Genomic DNA, 17297 nt, shown 5'->3' with positions numbered 1-17297 from the left:
TGCAACTAAGTGGACTGCCCTCATCGCTACCTTAATAAGCGAAAATCAACTTGCTACTGAATTATTTGGCAATGGAGGGAAATAAAGTGTCTTTGCATCCAGAGCCAAAAAAGTGGAAGGCTCCAAAGGGCCCAAAACCTGTTCATCATAAGAACAAAAATCTTATTGGTTTAGGTAGAACCATTGCCAATCAAAGGAAACAGGAAAATGCTATCGAATTCTTGCCTGATGGTGAGATGAGATTTACCACAGATAAGAAGCAGGCTGGCTGGGTAAAGATGCGCTCTGTTACTCAAGAGAATTCCTTAGATGAGTTCTTGAACACGGCGGAATTGGCTGATGCTGACTTCACAGCTGAGAAGAACTCTCAAGTCAAGATTATCAAAGTGGGAAACACATCTTTGGTAAACCAGTCTGGCCTTCTCAGTCAAGAAGAGACCGATGAAATCAGGAAGAAACACCAGCTCTTCGAGAATAAGTTGATAATACCCAAAAGACCGAAATGGACCAAGAATCAGCTGCGATTAGAAATCGAGAGACAGGAAAATCTTGCCTTTTTGGACTGGAGACGCCAACTTGCTGCATTGTCTGAGAATCATGATTTATTGTTGACGCCATTCGAAAGAAACATCGAAGTTTGGAGACAGTTATGGAGAGTGGTGGAGAGATGTGATTTGATTGTGCAGATTGTGGATGCCAGAAGTCCCCTCTTTTTCAGATCAGTTGACTTGGAAAACTACGTTGAGTCTTTGAGTAAGCCAGAGGAGAACAAAGAGAAGAAGAATTTGCTTCTAATTAATAAGGCTGATTTACTTACTAGAAAACAGAGAAAGGAGTGGGCGAATTACTTAAACGAAAAGAAAATCAAATACGTCTTCTTCTCTGCTGCAAATGCAAATGCTCTTTTGGAGAAAGAGAATGAAGAGGAGGAGGCTCTCAGCAACGCGGAGTCAGGTTCGAAAGTGCAATCAGGTTTTGAAGATGGAAGTGAGGAAATAGACTCTGACATCAAAATCCTAAAGATAGAGGAATTAGAGAGCCTATTTCTTTCTGCGGCACCTCAATTCCAACAAACAGATGAGAATCCAGACCGTAAGCTTCAGATTGGTCTTGTTGGTTATCCTAATGTGGGTAAGTCTTCTACTATCAACGCATTAGTTGGTTCCAAAAAGGTGTCTGTATCGGCCACTCCAGGTAAGACTAAACATTTTCAAACCATTGTTTTGTCTCCAGATGTTGTGTTGTGCGACTGTCCAGGTTTGGTCTTCCCCAACTTTGCATATTCCAATGGTGAGTTGGTTTGCAACGGTGTACTTCCTATTCATCAGTTAAGGGAACACATTCCTCCTGTATCTTTGGTATGCCAAAGAATCCCAAAATTTTATCTTGAAGCGGTGTACGGTATCCATATCCCCATTCAAAGCAAAGATGATGGTGGTAATGGAGAATATCCTACCGCCCGTGAGCTTTTGAATGCATATGCGAGAGCTAGAGGGTACATGACGCAAGGTTTTGGTAGCGCTGATGAGTCAAGGGCTTCAAGATATATTTTGAAAGACTATGTGAATGGAAAATTGCTTTACATTAATCCACCTCCAAAGAAGATCGGTGATGATCTTTGGGAGAATCCCGGACTTGAGGAGTCTAGAGAGTTCAACAAAGAACTTTACACAGTGCACACTCTACCCGAAACCAGACAGCAGCAAATAAGAACCGCGTTGGTGTCAAAGAACTTGGACTTCGATGAGTTTGACCTCGCTAAAGATCTCGAAAAATTAAACTTTTCGATGCATGTGTCTAGTGATAACAACCTGAAAGTCACAGGACAGTCTAATGCAGGTGCAACTACACATTTCTATGGTGGTAGGCAGGCGGCGTTGGAGAGTGCTGCTGATGACTTGGACAGAGAATTCTTCCAGATGAACAACGTCCAGGCGAAAATGGATTCTCCTTTCCACAAGGGTGATGTTCTTGGAAAAGGCAGCAAAAAACATCACAAGAAGAACAAGAAGTCGGACAAAAAGAAGCGAGTTGTGGGATACTGATTCGGAGTCCCCGAAGGTGCATTGTAAGTTGCTTTACGGTTTTCATGATAATGTAACATATCCCATTAAATTCTTCTAAGTATACAGAAAAGGCTTGGCCTTGATGAAGTGAAAGGTATAATTTATTATCATGGCATGTGGCTTGTTCCATGTAATTCGTCATTACGATTCCGTATATCGCGGAGTCTTTGCTCTTTCCAATCCTCATTGACACCACTGATAATTGTAGAGTTTGCAAGGCTGTGTGTGCTTATTCTTCGGTCCAATTTCATTTTTAAGTCATCATTAGACGAATAATCATTTTCTTTGCCCTCGATGTGTGTTTCCGTTTTCGTTGATGAAAACTCAGTCCTTGCACTGGTATTCTTGTCTTTCAAAGGCGATACTCGGGAGCACATGGAGTAAAGGGTACTGTCAGACGGACTGAAATTCATCAACGAAGATGCCTCAGGATTCAAAGGTGAGTGTAATGGTGGCAATTGCGAGTGATTGTGAAATGTTGACAATGTAGTATTCTTTTGTGGACTTAAGAATGAAGATATATGAGAAGCATGCTCAGGAGATTTAGTTTGTATCTCGGGCGAGTTTGTAGAAGGATGTGGCCAGCTATTGCTAGGCTTGTTCGTTGAGTTGATAGATCTCGGATGACGACCCAAGCCAGTGAGTGGAGATTTTCTTCTTTGAGAAGGTTCTTTAACGACCTTGATAGGTGAGCGCAATCTGTTTGTAGGCTCAGACTTCTTCGGAGAAACAGACGACTTTTTAGGTGAAACTCCCCGAGAGATCTTCGGGCGTTTTTGAGAGGAACAATGAGACTCAATAGAAAGGAGCTTTTCGTACAAGTCTTGTCCTCCAACGAAAAAAGGCTTTTTGTCTTGTGATATCATCTCTTTGTTAAACTTCACAACTTCATCCTTGAGAGTTTTGAGAACTCTCGGCAAGTTTCGGTTTATAGACTTTCGTATTCTCTCCTCCTTCATCAAAATTTTACACGAGTCCTTTTGAAGAAGGCGTGATGAATCCTTTGAAGACTCTTCTAAAAATTTCTGATCATCGAGGTACTCATTTAGTTCCTTGTAGAGCTCAAGAATAAGACGCTTCGACTCATACTCTTCTTTAAGTCTGTTGAGCTCGGCCTCATGAAGGTTGAGAATCTGCTCTTTGTCATCAGTTTCATCATCCACCTTGTAATCACAAAACTCAAATGCTCGTTTTTGAGCTTCTGAGTAAAGAAGTAAGGATTGATACTCTGCAATTTCCTTCTGCGCATCAATTATGAAGCTACCAATGAACTCTGAACGCTTGATAAATAGTCGGTTGAGCTCCATCTTGAGATTGAGCAAAGACTTATCACTGAGGGATGAATTCTCCTCTTTGAAGCGGGATATAAACTGTTGTGATTCACATAGTTTATCCCATAGACGCAGACATGCAGACATGTAGTAGTTCCATTTCTTTTGTTTCGACTCCTTAAGATGTACCAAAGTGCTTGCAAACTTTTTGAGGTAGAGTAGCTTCGAATATTCTAGCCCGAACGCAAGAACATCGCTCTCAATGAGCCTCAAAGCCTCAGAATCAAATGGTCCCTCCTTCGCATACTCATCGCTTTTTGTAAGAATGAATCTTTCTTGAACTTTTATTAGATCAGCATCCTCTAGCAGTAATATGACGATAATATCAAGACACTGATTCACAAGGTCTTTTAGTTCAACAGCCCTAGTCGTGACATCTGCCTTAGATTGCTCAACCTCGCTATGTAGCTTCAGAAGAATTTGGGAATTCAACTTGATGACTCGAAGGTTTCGTAGCGCTGTTATTAGCTTGCCGTTGAGTTCTCTGAGGTGACTCATACTCTCGTCAGGGGAAGAGCTGGAAATAGTGGAAGTATCCGCGAAGTCATCCCGATTTCTTGCTAGATCTCGCACCTTATTCTTTGTGGGACTCGAAATGACATATGCCTTGTTGTCGTCTCCAATATCATTCGGTCTTGGGAAAGGTGCTTTCAGTAGCTGATCAGTAAGATGAAGTTGTTTCATGGTGGCCTCAAAATCTTCTGTAAGCCTCAAATACTCCTCCGCCTCATTCTTAGACGGTAGTTGGTTCGCAAAGCTAGTATTTTTTGTGGGGTCTGTGCCTATGAGCTCCATGTTTTCCCAATACTGGTAGCTTAGGTCGGCGAATTTGCGAAAAATCTTGACAAATGCCTTCAAAACCTCTAAAAATATGCTGTTTAATGACGATTTTGTTTGTAGTAGAGTGAGTTGGGGAATATTCATCGTCATGTAATCGTACTGCTGCTGCATGGAGTAGTCGTCATTCATCATGTCATCTACCTTGTCAAACGTTGGTTCTTGACGAAGAGGATTGAAACCACTGACCTTCTCTTTCATATCTTCGCGGTAGCCTGTAGCATACATCATATCATCCTCAAACACAACACCTCGACTGCTCAATCTCAATGTTCTTTCCCCCATACCGTCATCGAGTGTAGCAAGCATGAACCTGATCTGCTGCCGGAGCCATTCACATTCATTCTGAAGCATATCCTTTTCTCTGAGTGCATTGCTATTAATGGATTTGATAGTTTCGTCGATTGTCAGGAAGACCTCCGCTTGTCGTTGGTTAATCTCTCTATTTGAGTACCCGATCTCAGTGTACACCTCGCTTAATTGCTGAAGTGTTCTATTCACATGTTCTACAATCGACTCAAATTTTTTTTTGGAATCTAGGTAGTCGACCGGGTCTGTGGGTGTTTTTGCTTCTTGTTGTAATATATCGTGGTGAATTCTCGACGGCGGAGTCCTCAAGTTTATATCAATACGATCTGGGGACGAGGGTAGAGCCAGAGACCTATGCATAGTAGCTAGGTCTTCCGTCATAATAACGTTATTATTGAGATAGTGAGATTGTATTTAGTTGTAGGTGATCTTGATATGTATCAGATAGGAATACTGATGGCTAATGTTTGCAAATTTCCCAAAGAGGAGTAAATGTAAACAATTCGCACAGAGGTTACAGTGAGGAATCTTCTGTGTCCGTGGTTGACACTGGGTTCGCACCAATGATCGCACTCAACTCACGAAGAAGATTGCTGGGGTGTGAACTTTGATCGGCAAGATTGTTTCGTGCGAGACTTTGAAGTCGGTTCTTGTTTAATTGCGCAAGCTCTCGGCGTTCCCTCTTGTTCCTCTTAGTGACGGCTCTTTTATAAGAGGTGCCTATTGTAGCCCACCCACATTCTTTTGCAATAGTAATCAAACGGTCGCTTGCAACCGACTTATTTTTCACTCCTTCTTTGACCATAAGATTGTACCAGGCCTCTGCTTTAGAAGTCTCACCACGCACATAGTGGTACATGATGAAGGGATAGATCTGATTAAATGTGGTTGCCATTTTCATGTCTTTAGAGAACTTGAGCATGGAGGCAGCAAATGTATAGTCATTATGCTGGAGGAGCGCAGAGCTGATGAGCATCTCAAGCAAGTACACCTTCTTTTTTTCTCTAACTAGACCAATCTTATCAAAGAAATCCTGACTGATCTCCTTCGCCGTTTCGAATTTACGCTTGTCCTTCCCCAAATCCATGTCCACCGATCCAGGTGATATCTTGAGCAAATACTCAACGAGCAAACAAACAATGCTCTCATCTATGTTCGATTCATGAAGTGGGCTGGATTGATCCGAGCACCTGACTTCTGTCATGTACTTGTCATAAAGACACTTTATAAGCTCTGGCGTTCTCATCTCGGATTTCATCTTCTTCAATGCAACGTAATACATATTATGGATATGGGAGTGTCTCAATGAGCAGCCTTTGAGGTCCTGATGAATATCTGCTCTTGGAATCTCAGTAAACTTTTTATTCAGGAAGTCTTTTCCGTGTATCAATTGCAAAACCCCCAATTTGTCAAGTAAATGAAGGGCTTCGTCCTGTTTTCTATTAAACATAGACGCATAATAGGCAAGCACGATCTTGGGGTGAGCTGCGAACTTACTAGAAATTACACCAATAATTTCATTTACCAAGACTTCTCTCTGATTTGGCAATAGTTCACAGCTGTGAAGATTATTGATGAGGAAAAGGGCCTCATCGTAGCACATCTCTCTTCTTAATTGAGAAAGAACCCGAAGCATGGTTGCTGGTCGTAGGTCCAAGCCGGCTTTTGGCATGTAGTGAAGAAATTTGATGCATTGCTCAGGACCCTGGAATACCATTGAGTACTGAAGAAGAGTCTGTAACATATTCAGAACCCTCTTTTTATGGTCTGCTGTGGATAATGACTTCGGAAGAATCTCGAGTTTCTTGACTAGTAGATCTAGGTACATGTTGGCTGCAAGTAAATCTTTTGATTCGATTGCTTGTGAGGTGAACAATCGTAGATCGTTAAATGTGAAAAAGTGAACCATCTTTTGCTTATGCTCTTCGGAATAATGATGCTTATTGGTATGATGCCATTTGGGGTCAATGATGCCGGTTTTTGCAACCAATCTGCGGAGATTGGAGCCGTACAAAAGGGATGTTTTGTACTTCTCAAATAGAGTCATGTCAAAAAACTTCATGTTGATATGCAAGAAATATGAGTACAATTCAGTCTTTTGGTCGTCAGTCGTAAGATTCATTATTGCATTTGCTGTCTTGTCATGTAACAAAAAAGCTGTCTCGTTGGGGGATGAGCACTGGGCCAACTTTCTCATATAATTTATTAGAAGAACCAGTTTTTCCTCCTCTGGAGTTGAAGGATGGAAGATAATGCTTTCAATATTTGCGAATATGCTTCTCCTCGTCTCTGGATTGTCTGGATCTATGATGAATTGTAGAATGGATTCTCGTAGTCTGTTACTTTTATAGTATTCTTTAAGACAGCTCACAACGACTTGGCGAAGTTTTGGATCAGTTAAGCACGCAAGGAATCTCTTTGCAACTGGCGGATTTTTTATGATGTTTTCATGAACAATTCGAATCACGTTAAAGCAGAAATTATCCGTCTCTGATAGACTTTTATATGGTAACTTCGAGAGGTGTGTGAGATCCTCCTCCCCTAACTCTAGAAGTTCGTCAGTGTTAAACTTGAATAGAGGATTAGGATATGTATCAGGTTTAAATTTGGTGAATTCCAGCTCGTTTTTCAGCTTTGAGTAGATATCGGCATCTAGGGAAGGATTCGCTAGTAATGTTCTTTTGGTAATACGCGGCACATGACGATTGGCAGTTAGGGAAGCACGCCGTAGAGCCAAGGTTGCCGGAAATCTATTAAGCATTGGGGTTCTGTGCTCTATTAACGTTTGAGGTGAAGTTGCAGTCTGGTACATGAAAAAGTGCCAAACGAGACAATCTTATCACGTGACCAACTCCCATCAAAATCTACCCTATTCTACAGCACCTGACTAGGGATATCTCTATAAATTAATGTAATGCAATCTAGGCATCATGTGTAGACTCCTCGATATTATGCCATGGCTGTAGGTCTACCACGGTGCTGTAATGAGGTAAGTTACTGTAGATGCGTCTTTGGTAGAAGTATGCGAAATCGAATACTATGGTGCCGGAGCTACCAATGAGGTAGGGAAGCTGATGCCAAAAATATGTCGATTTGTCTGTTGCAAGAAGAAATTCACAACTTGTGAGCACCGAAACCGTGTAAGCTAAATTCCCAAGGAGCGCTGCCCCGAAAAGTAATGGGGAGACTCCCTCCACTGATTTCCTTCTATAGTTCTTGTAGAGCTGGGGACACCGTGAGCTCACATACACTGCAGTGCAGCCCCAGGCCAATACAAGAGCAAGCAATCCATGCTCATGAGGTTTGTCTTCTTGAGAAGCTAAAATCATGGCTGCTGCTGTAGTCATCAGCTGGCTGATAGGCAAAGCGTTACTGACTCCGGCATTCGCCATGGTACCCAATGTGATCACTTTTGCCATACTCGGTCTCTTGTTCCCTGTAGAGTTGTAACTGTTGGGGATAGACCCATCTGAAGGAGGAGAGAGACTCAGCCATTCGTCAGGTTCCTCGGGTTCCGGGATATGAGACCTGATGTGAATAGTGGACGATATGTCATGCAAAGCAGCATCACCATGCTCTTGGGGATGCGTAACGGGTTCGGCTTCATCCTCCTTATACAAAGTCAAATTGTCGTCGATGACTTTGTACACATGATTGTAGTAGTAGTACTGATAGCACAAGACGATGTCGTTGCATATGAAAAACAAGCTGAGGTAGATTTGGAATTTGAGCACCGACTCGTTGAGTAAGCAGCTTGTGAAGCTTAAGAAATCACCCAAAAACCATAGAAGAAGGAAAGCTGGCGAAATACCTTCCGCTGATTTGTTAACATAGTTGGTGTAAATTTGGGGAAGCTGAGCACTGGCCCAACTAATGAGAGACACTGTGCTGAAGAAGCTGGAGATGCTTGACGCCGTCGAACATGATATCATATCCCTGTATATGTGAGTCTAGTTGTATGAATTTGTAAGAAAATACGGCTGGTGTAAGAAGATATGTATATAAATTGGGATTTTTATACTCCTAGATAAGACAATGCAAAGATGAATCACCGCGCTTAAAGAAAAAAGAATTGCTTCTTTGGAGCAGAAATCGTCTTGTGTGCACGTCAGGTATCCATGGCAAGGCGCGGGGTGTGGAAGCCATGAGCTTGAGCGGCCCTGTGCATATTTGCATTCAGTGTGACCGTTAGATCATTCCCATGGCCAATGGCGGCAATAACGTCAATTTATAGCTTGTAAAGTGCGTCGAGGAATGTTTCGATTAGACGATCGGCTACACCTGCAGTCGAAACATTCCCGGCTACACCGTACATAGCAGCAGTGTCTCCTGGAGGTGCCTTGGTATCGGAATTTGCAACCGTTGTCACAACGTCAATAAGGTCACCGATCAAGTCATCCACCACAGGCACAGTGAGACGCGTAAACGCAAAATGCAACGCTGGTGGATTTTGTAAGGTTGCGAAATGCCAACCACGTTTACCAAGCAAGTCTCCGATTGAATAGATATCCACATTATTCGGGTTCTTAGCCTTAAAAGCAATCACGGACACTAATGGGTCACCGAGAATTTCAAGGTGTTCCAAGAGGGTTTCATTGGTTTTCAAAGACTCTTTGAGTTTTAGACTAGCTCCAACTATCTCCTTGCACGATTCAGTGTACCCATGGTCTCCAATGTACACCAAGGTCGCCCAACAACCGGCCATCAATGCGCCTGGTCTCGATCCAGCAAGCGTAGGCGATCCATACAACCCACCAGTCCAGTCACTAGCAACGTAGTATTGATGCTTTCGGATTTCTGGGTTTCTGTACAATATAACGGAGGACCCTTTTGGCGCAAAGCCATACTTGTGAGTATCGCAAGAGATGGACGTCACGCCTGGTAGCCTAAAGTCAAACATTGGGAGTTTGGTGTCGCCATGGATTCCTGACTTCTCGAGGTATGTCACAAGGAAGGAGCCTAGACAAGCGTCGACATGAAGAAGAATGTTGTGTTTGATCGCCAAGTCTGATAACGCCTCAATATCGTCAATGATACCATGAGGATAGTTTGGTGCGGAACCAACTAGCAAGACAGTGTTTTTGTTAATCAAACGCCTGACTTTCTTGATATCCACCTGGTAAGTCTTGGGATCCACATCAACTTTATGAAGCTTCATGCCAAAATAGTAACATGCCTTATCGATACCAGCATGCACGGTTATGGGTGCAATCACTTCAGGATTCTTGATGCCCTTCCTTCTGCGTCCAAATTCTCTAGCAGCCAACCCTGTGAGCAAAAGAGACTCAGTGCCTCCAGAAGTTGAGCACCCACAACCTGTGTCTGGGGCGTTGAAAATTTTTAATATCATAGACACAACTTCAGCCTCCATCTTTCTGATTCCTGGGAAGATGTCTGGGTGAAGCTGGTTAGCGACACTGTAAATCTCATAAGCCTTAGCCTGCAACTTAAGCAATTCGTCTCCTCCATGATACACGCCTCCGGTGTATTTACCATCGTGCCAATCATCCTGAGCCAAAGTTTTCTCGGTGAGAGACACTTCTTGGATCACCACATCCTTGTGCATTCCCACTTTCGGTAATTCCGGAAACTGGAGCAATGAGTCGTCATTCTTGATAATCATCTCTTCCATTTTCACCGCAGTGGTTTGCAATTCCCTGTCAACTTTTGCTTTGATTGGAGGGAGCGACATCACAATACCAAAGAACCATTTGGAGATCGAATGCTTTATCTTTTTGAAACAACCGAACAACCCGTAGCCGTAAAGATTGAGAAGGACTCTGTATAAGAAACTATAGACCCAAAATACGAATACTATATCCCTTAGTAATGCAAAGTAACCCCATGGTTGGCTAGAATCATCAAGGTAATGCTCGAGGAACTTGCTTTTCGCATAGATGGAAAGGCGTCTCAATTGAATATCTGTGACGAATACCAATTGCTTGAAGTCAGTCGGAATGTAAGGCTGCCCAAACAACTTCGCTTTTAAGAAAGCTTGCTCGGTTGCGACCATCTTGTTTAGAGATCAATTTTGTTCAAGTGATAAACTGAGCCCAATAAGTAGTGCTGCGGAGAAACCGGCGCAAATCCCTCGACTTTTGCTGTTTACACCGCACGCTAGTCTTTGTGCAGAATACAGCTTGTAGGACCCTGTCTAACAAAGACTACTGGGAAGGTGATGGCCAAGTCATTGTTTGGGAAACTTTTCCCGGACATCCACGTTTCAAAAAGTGGGGTGTCTCGTACAACTCTTTTTGAATCTCTTATTTCCCATTCTTTGCAACATCACCCTCTCTCCATTGGCAGCCAGTGTGGGGGTGACGCTGCTGAATCTCCGGGTCCTCCAAAGTCCACAATGCAAGCCTAATTAAAGGGCGTTGAGCCTCGACTGACACGATTCGATGGTCGGCTGCTCAGCCCCGAACCTGTGTTGTCCACGGTGGCATTTCTCTCCTTCACCATCTTGTCCAAGTATGACAGGAAGAGCAGTTTGAGGAAAGCATTTTCTTTGCGGAGCTTGTTGGCCCGCAACTCGTAATTCATTTGCTCATATTCTTTTTGTAATGAAGGAAGAATATGCATTCCGGGCCCATTTACGATGCCATGTAGTGACTCCTGCTTCTTGATCGCATCATTGAGCTTTGCGGTAGCATTGACTGCAGCTGCCGACTTAGTCTGGTACTCACCACGACGGGCCTCGCCATCCTGTGCCACTTGTGTCAACTCCTTCCTCAAACGCCCCTTCTCCTCATTTAATTGCTCAATAACCTTTGTCTGCTCTTCAACGAGCTTTTTGATCTCCTCATCGCTCTTTTGCTGTATAACCTCATCAAGGTGTTTGAGCATTTCTTTTGTCTCAGTCCATATTGATTCAACCCGCGTGTTCTCAGCCTCTGCTCTGTTATACTTTCTCTCCACGGCGCTAGCCTCCTCGATTAGTTTGCGTAGCTTCTTATATCTTTCACCCATTTGGTCTTCGCATGCATCTATATCCGTCTGCCGCTCAGTTTCAGCCTTTCGATACTTAGGAAGTACTTCAAAAAGGCCGCGGCGTACGATTGTCTCCACAAGCTCAGTGCGGTGGTTGAGAGCCTCAGAAAATCTCTTCTTCAACGTGTCGAAATCCAAAACGGTGTCATCGACACTGTCGATACTAGGATTCTCGAATTTGAATTTATGATTTTCCTTGCTGAAAGCAGCCTTGAGAAATTCGCAAAAATTTACCCTGAGCTGCTTCAAGAGCTTCTCTTCAGATGGGTGTAGTTGGAGGGAATCTCTGCTTTCATCAAGAAACAGAGCCACGGCTGGAAGTGGAGTACCCCACCAGTTTACAAGCCATTGTTTCAACCCCTCGAAGCGGTTACCGTAAAGCTTTACAAAGAAGTTGTCTTCGTTCTCGTCGTAAAGTTTATACCTGTTAGCAACAAACGCACTGATTACCTTGAGCTTCCAATGAACCTGAGCATCAGGACCGCCTCGAAGATCTAGATTATCCTCTGGTCTTGGAAAGATGGTGGAGTAGTGCTCTAAGGAGTAGGTTGGGACTGGGATGATTATTGGAGTCCTGAATTGTTTTGCCAGCAATGAGACGGATGATGCTTTGTTATTTGATCGTATGAGTTGTATACTAGCACTCTCGAGATCAGGATGGGAGTCAAACGAGAATATGAGGTCAAATTGCACACTTGACGTGTAGCTTTCATACATGTGCCTTGAAGTGGCGAGATGCAAGACCAATCCATACTTTCGGTTCAGCCTGCTTTGCTGTCTCCGTCTCTTCAAGTGATGACGTTTCTTATTCCTATTGTCGCCTGAAAACAACTCATCCTCTGTAAACTCTTCCTTCACCTCCTTCTTCAGGTCATCCTTATCGTACAACTTCCTCGTATTCAAATTGTGATACTCAAGCTCCTTGCCAATTATTGAGCCCTCTATCCACTCTAACTCCTTCACCGACTCGGCCATCACAAGCACATTGTATTGCTCACTGGGTGCCTTGTTGAAATTATTGTACGTATCGCACAAGAGGTCTACTATGCGATCAAAAAGCGCTAGTTTTCCGGATAAGTTCAATAAACGCTCATTTACTTCCAGTAGCAACCATCTCTTGGGAATAAAATGGTCAACCAAAAGTGAAGGGTGCATGGACACTTTGCGTAACTGTTCAAACATCAAATTGATAAGTCTAGCACTGGATTCCCGTGACCGGCCAGCGCTAATTCGTCCGTGCATTTCATCCTCATTATTTGAAAGATTACTTATAGACGCTCGGTTTTTACTCTTCTGAAGCTCTTGTTCAAACCCTTTTCGAAAGATCTGCACTATAAGCTCGCAAACGTCTCTTTGAAAAGGTGACATTCTTGCTGGAAGATAAATCACGTTGTTGCTAGAGTCCTTCGCATCAACAGAATCTCTTCTTTCTTCAATTCCAGAGTATGCTTGACCGTAAACTGGCTGGAATCCACTGTCGACATTTCCGAGGTAGTGGTGCATATCAACCTGGCTGGGGCCAGGGTCGGCCGGGGGATCGTCAGAAAGAAGATCTAGTAAGTTCATGGCTATTCAATAAGTATATGAAGAGCTCGATCAGTTATATATGATGGCTTCAACAGGGAATTAATGAGAGGTGGTAGTTGACGGTATATTTTTGCAACAGGAAATAGCCTCTACCATAATGTTTGCGAAACGGTGAACATGCAGGAGATTGAGCTGCAGGTAATTTTCTGCTAATGTATCGCGATCGGTCTTCCTTCTGTGTGCCTGTTCCTAAACGGGAAAGAGAGAGGTCCACTGTCACCTGAAACGTTTTATCTTCTATATGTATAAATCTATAAGTGCTTTATCGTTTTTTCTTGCGGATAACAACGTTGATCCCAATATTGCCCAAACTGCTCCAAACCAGCTCTTCCACTTTCTTCGGGAGCTTCCTACCGTAGAGACACTGGTCCACTAGCCACATTCCGACCAAAAACTCAATCTTGTTGAGCGTGCCGTCTTTGCGGAAATCAACTAGATCCCAAATTTGCGAAAGCGTTTCAGGAGGGAGCCCGCTCCTCTCCCAAATCTGCTTAACAACCAATCCATGGATGAGCTCATGCGGGTCAGCGTGCTTAAGGTTGTGTCTCTCTATGATATGGTTCTCTGTATTTTCATTAGCAGCTTCTTCAGCTGCGGTTGAAAGCTTAGCTGCTAAAAGCAGCGGATCGAAGTTTTTTCTAAGTTCACTTTCACCACCGTAGTCTTTGTTGTAGTCCACCCCAACAAGGCGTGTGACCACCTTATCCATATATAGACCCTTGTTACTGGCCCAAACACCTTCGTATCTCTTACGCTCACTCTCCAGAATCCCATCTAGCGATTCATGGTTTTTCCAAGGTTTGTTCTCATCGAATGCTTTCTTCTTCTTTGCCTTTCTCATGGTTGTCTTCAATGCAATGTGAGGGTTAGCAACAACAGGAGAGATTCCGCTCCTTGGATTCTCTGGCGGTGGCGTCTCCTCTACCTCATTGGCATTTGTTTGCTCGAAGGAAAGCCGCTCTTGAGGTGCAGTGTTACAAGCACTGTGATTATGCTTGCTTTTCTTGAATAGCCCTCGTTTTTTCTTCTTCTTCTCAGGTATGTCAGGATACTGGGGAAACTTCGATTCCCCGTTCTCATCAACTCCACTCAGTACATTACTTGCAGAACGCTCCAAGGATCCACGCGTGTTCTCATCTTCCATATCTGGTGGAGGCTTTCTCCTAGCCTTCTTCTCCTCAACTTTCACATCAGATAAATTCGGCAGCGAGTTAAGAGAGAGATGTGCTATCAACTCAGCTCCGTTTGGGCCACCAACGGCTGTACTGCGAGCAACTGCGTTAGGCGATGGTGGAACTGCTATAGGTTGAACTGATTTCCCAGGAGCCTCGGATGGAGCCTTGAGTGCACCTTCCTCATCCGTATCAACCACTGCAATTGATGGAGTGACCGGTGTCTCACTTTCGCTTCCCGAAACATAGGACTCCACTGATATGCGAGAATTATTAAGATCCTGAAGGTCCTTGATACTGATAAATGGATGCTCAAATGAAGGCAGCGATTCATCTGTGAATCGCAGATCCAAACTAGACTGTGATCTTTGCAACTCACTGTTCAATGCACCGAATAATCTAGAATCATTGTGGCTGGTGGGGACTGGAGTGGAATACCTCTTCAGGTCCACTGTTTGTCTGAATTCGTTCAAGGCGGCCTTACTGCGTTCAGCGCTTTTTTTGGCAACCCCACTTTTAGTTTTTGAATTGATCGACTGCTTCATTTTCTCGACCATTTCCTTTGGGTCCGTTGTCACGCTTATTCGCAGGCGCAGTGGATTCGTGGTGCCCTGGCCGTCAGAGCTGCTCTGGTTCGGAACAGAAGAGTCTTCATGGTAAAGCGACCCCGACGATGAATCGTTTTCGTAAGCTGACGATCGAGGCAACAGCATCTGCGACGATCTCTCGGAAAACGCCGCCGCCAAAGCTGCAGGTGTTCTTGCGGTTGGTGTGAGGTAATTTGACTCGGAGGCATTACTCTTGTGGTGCCTGGAGGATAGCTCTGCAGCTGCCGTGGCCAAAGACGCCAGAGACGGCAGGTGAGCGACTGACGTGTCTATTCGAAGTTTTAGGTCTGGTGTGGCCAGCCTTCGAATCACTTTCGCCTGGGCGCATTTTGGTTCCTTGGTCAGGTTTTCCGCTCTATTGGCCTTTGACGAGACCAGCTCGGAATTCCTTCCACTTTGCCGCAGAGTGAGCTGGGTTTTTCGGCTGGGGCCATCTTGTTCTGGAGTAATGCTGCTGTTGGCAGCCTGTGGTTGCTCTTTAGGTTGATTCTTTGCTCGAAATGCAGCCAAGGCGGCCTGCTGTGCGGAGTTCATCACGCTGATTTCAATTCTATGAGTGGAAAAACCTTGAGGGAGGTATATGCTCAAGCATCAAGCTCGAGAAGGTGACGGAGGATGTGAAAGAATGTGATTACGGTATTTGTGTAAAAATAGGGCCTTGCCAGGGCTCGGCCTTATACGCACACTAGGGTGCTATGTTTGGTACTTAAGGTTCCGCGCCTTACTAAAGTACGACCTCGCGAGCCTAAGCAACGTCACAGCAGAAAATAACTCGGAGAAACCAAAAAATTAAATATTGAGGCTTGCACACTTATCAGGGATTGCATCAATTTGTCATCTATAAATATACTAGCGTGAAAGCGGTGACCCTGCCCTCCATCCTGCTTCGATGTACACTTCCCTCGCTTATGCACGATGGATCTCGGTGCCTTGAGAGTTTGCAGCCACAAGCAACTCCCCCTCTCTTCTACTTCCTTCTACTCTTATTGGCATTGGCATTTCTCCCACGTCCGACTCTCACTCCTGACGACTTGTAAGAAGTACCGAACGGCGAGATGAAGTTATCTGCACTGCCACCACCAATCCATTCTTGTAGCATCTTCTCGCTCTTCTTCCTCAGCCAGGCATCGTCCTTCAACGCTTTTGCGTACTCTTTCTGATCTTCTCGAAGAATGAGGGGTTCCAGAGACCTGTTTCGAAGGTCTTTATTGTGCTGGTATCCCCTGTTGCCTTGATTCTTCTGTTGGTTTTTACTTAGCGGTGATGGCATCGAGTACACCTGACCCCGGACAATCCACTGAAAATTCCTCTTCAAATGTGGAGTTACTTTACCTGTCTCGTTATCGACGGAAACAGCGCATCTGAGCAACGTGTTTCCTCCGCACTTGGGGCAAAAGTGTTTAGGCTGTCCCGTCTTGGACATTGGCGTCATTGTGAAGCACGCATGACACCTGTACATGTAATTTCTTACTCTCTTGATCTGCTTACCCGAGTGTGGGTTCATTAGTTTGAGTCCTAGCTGCAAACTAGTGTTCTGACATGCAAAATCTCCTGTAGAGAGGGCCACGGGGATAGTGACCACCTCTTTATTGTCTTGAACCGTCTCGTTGTTATCCTTGAGGATCTCGTCTTTGAGGTTATCTGGAGTGATCCAGTCTCCATCGTCGTCATCTTCGTCGTATTCCTCTGCGAGCTCTTCATTTGGATTCTCACTATCTTGAGCAGGATCCCTCTCCTGGGGCACAGTCTCCGCGGTGTTCTCGGTTGCTTTCACTTCTTCCTCGACCTTTGTCTTCTCAGGCTCTTTTGGAGACCACTTTTTTCTTGGCTTCCGACTTTTCTTCTTGCTCACTATCTGGAACCCATCATCGTCTTCCTGCGGCTTGTCATCATCTTCCACTTCTTCGAGCCTTTCTTTTGGAGCATAGTCTCTCTTTGGTATCTCTGGCTCTTCCTGACCAGTCAATTTCTCCCCGGGATACCTCCTCAACTCATCTTTGCCTGCCTTCTCAACTTCAAGCTCATATGCTAATGCGATGATGTGGATATCGTTCATGGACAAAACAGAAAAGTCACCAGTCAACTTGGCAAAGCTACTCACTCTATCCACAGACAGTTGCTTTGGCTGACAAACAACGAGACGATCGCCCCATAGAAGAAGCTGATTTCTAGAGTGTTCATCTTTGAGTTCAGCTCTCACACCTGGAGTTGTGAAAAAGTTCGAGGCAAATTGCTGCAACGCCGAAGCTGATTGTGTGATGAGCGGCGTGGCGTCAAGCACCAATGAGTCGACCGATTTATCTGTCATCAAGCTATTGTATTAATCTTTTAGTGTGTGAGATAGTACTTCGCCTAGCCTAGAATAGATGTATATAGGCAGAATTTTCGCACCCATCT

General features: G+C 44.3%; 8 protein-coding genes across 8 annotated transcripts; 1 reads left to right on the top strand and 7 right to left on the bottom strand. All coding sequences in view use genetic code 12, as the record gives it.

Moving 5' to 3' along the window:
• Window positions 1-71: 71 nt before the first annotated feature.
• CJI96_0002684 (putative GTPase) lies at window positions 72-2045 on the top strand (the record flags this gene model as incomplete). Its single annotated transcript, XM_029034226.2, has 1 exon — window positions 72-2045. The coding sequence occupies one exon, from the start codon at window positions 72-74 to the stop codon at window positions 2043-2045; it is 1974 nt and encodes a 657-aa protein (XP_028889468.2).
• A 128-nt stretch (window positions 2046-2173) lies between these two features.
• Window positions 2174-4924, bottom strand: ASE1 (Ase1p; the record flags this gene model as incomplete). Its single annotated transcript, XM_029034225.2, has 1 exon — window positions 2174-4924. One exon carries the CDS (start codon window positions 4922-4924, stop codon window positions 2174-2176), a length of 2751 nt encoding a protein of 916 aa, XP_028889467.2.
• A 133-nt stretch (window positions 4925-5057) lies between these two features.
• CJI96_0002682 (uncharacterized protein) lies at window positions 5058-7304 on the bottom strand (the record flags this gene model as incomplete). The annotated part of the gene is made up of 1 exon (XM_029034224.2): window positions 5058-7304. The coding sequence occupies one exon, from the start codon at window positions 7302-7304 to the stop codon at window positions 5058-5060; it is 2247 nt and encodes a 748-aa protein (XP_028889466.2).
• Window positions 7305-7464: 160 nt separating this feature from the next.
• CJI96_0002681 (uncharacterized protein) lies at window positions 7465-8475 on the bottom strand (the record flags this gene model as incomplete). Its single annotated transcript, XM_029034223.2, has 1 exon — window positions 7465-8475. One exon carries the CDS (start codon window positions 8473-8475, stop codon window positions 7465-7467), a length of 1011 nt encoding a protein of 336 aa, XP_028889465.1.
• A 296-nt stretch (window positions 8476-8771) lies between these two features.
• Window positions 8772-10556, bottom strand: CJI96_0002680 (sphinganine-1-phosphate aldolase DPL1; the record flags this gene model as incomplete). The annotated part of the gene is made up of 1 exon (XM_029034222.1): window positions 8772-10556. One exon carries the CDS (start codon window positions 10554-10556, stop codon window positions 8772-8774), a length of 1785 nt encoding a protein of 594 aa, XP_028889464.1.
• Window positions 10557-10906: 350 nt separating this feature from the next.
• CJI96_0002679 (uncharacterized protein) lies at window positions 10907-13099 on the bottom strand (the record flags this gene model as incomplete). The annotated part of the gene is made up of 1 exon (XM_029034221.2): window positions 10907-13099. The coding sequence occupies one exon, from the start codon at window positions 13097-13099 to the stop codon at window positions 10907-10909; it is 2193 nt and encodes a 730-aa protein (XP_028889463.2).
• Window positions 13100-13382: 283 nt separating this feature from the next.
• Window positions 13383-15434, bottom strand: IRS4 (Irs4p; the record flags this gene model as incomplete). The annotated part of the gene is made up of 1 exon (XM_029034220.2): window positions 13383-15434. One exon carries the CDS (start codon window positions 15432-15434, stop codon window positions 13383-13385), a length of 2052 nt encoding a protein of 683 aa, XP_028889462.2.
• A 433-nt stretch (window positions 15435-15867) lies between these two features.
• Window positions 15868-17208, bottom strand: HBR3 (rRNA-binding endoribonuclease; the record flags this gene model as incomplete). Its single annotated transcript, XM_029034219.2, has 1 exon — window positions 15868-17208. One exon carries the CDS (start codon window positions 17206-17208, stop codon window positions 15868-15870), a length of 1341 nt encoding a protein of 446 aa, XP_028889461.2.
• Window positions 17209-17297: the final 89 nt, after the last annotated feature.

The sequence above is a fragment of the Candidozyma auris genome, chromosome 3, assembly GCF_003013715.1.
Source record: "Candidozyma auris chromosome 3, complete sequence".
Classification (NCBI taxonomy): domain Eukaryota; kingdom Fungi; phylum Ascomycota; class Pichiomycetes; order Serinales; family Metschnikowiaceae; genus Candidozyma; species Candidozyma auris.
This window is presented reverse-complemented; position numbering and strand designations above follow the sequence as displayed.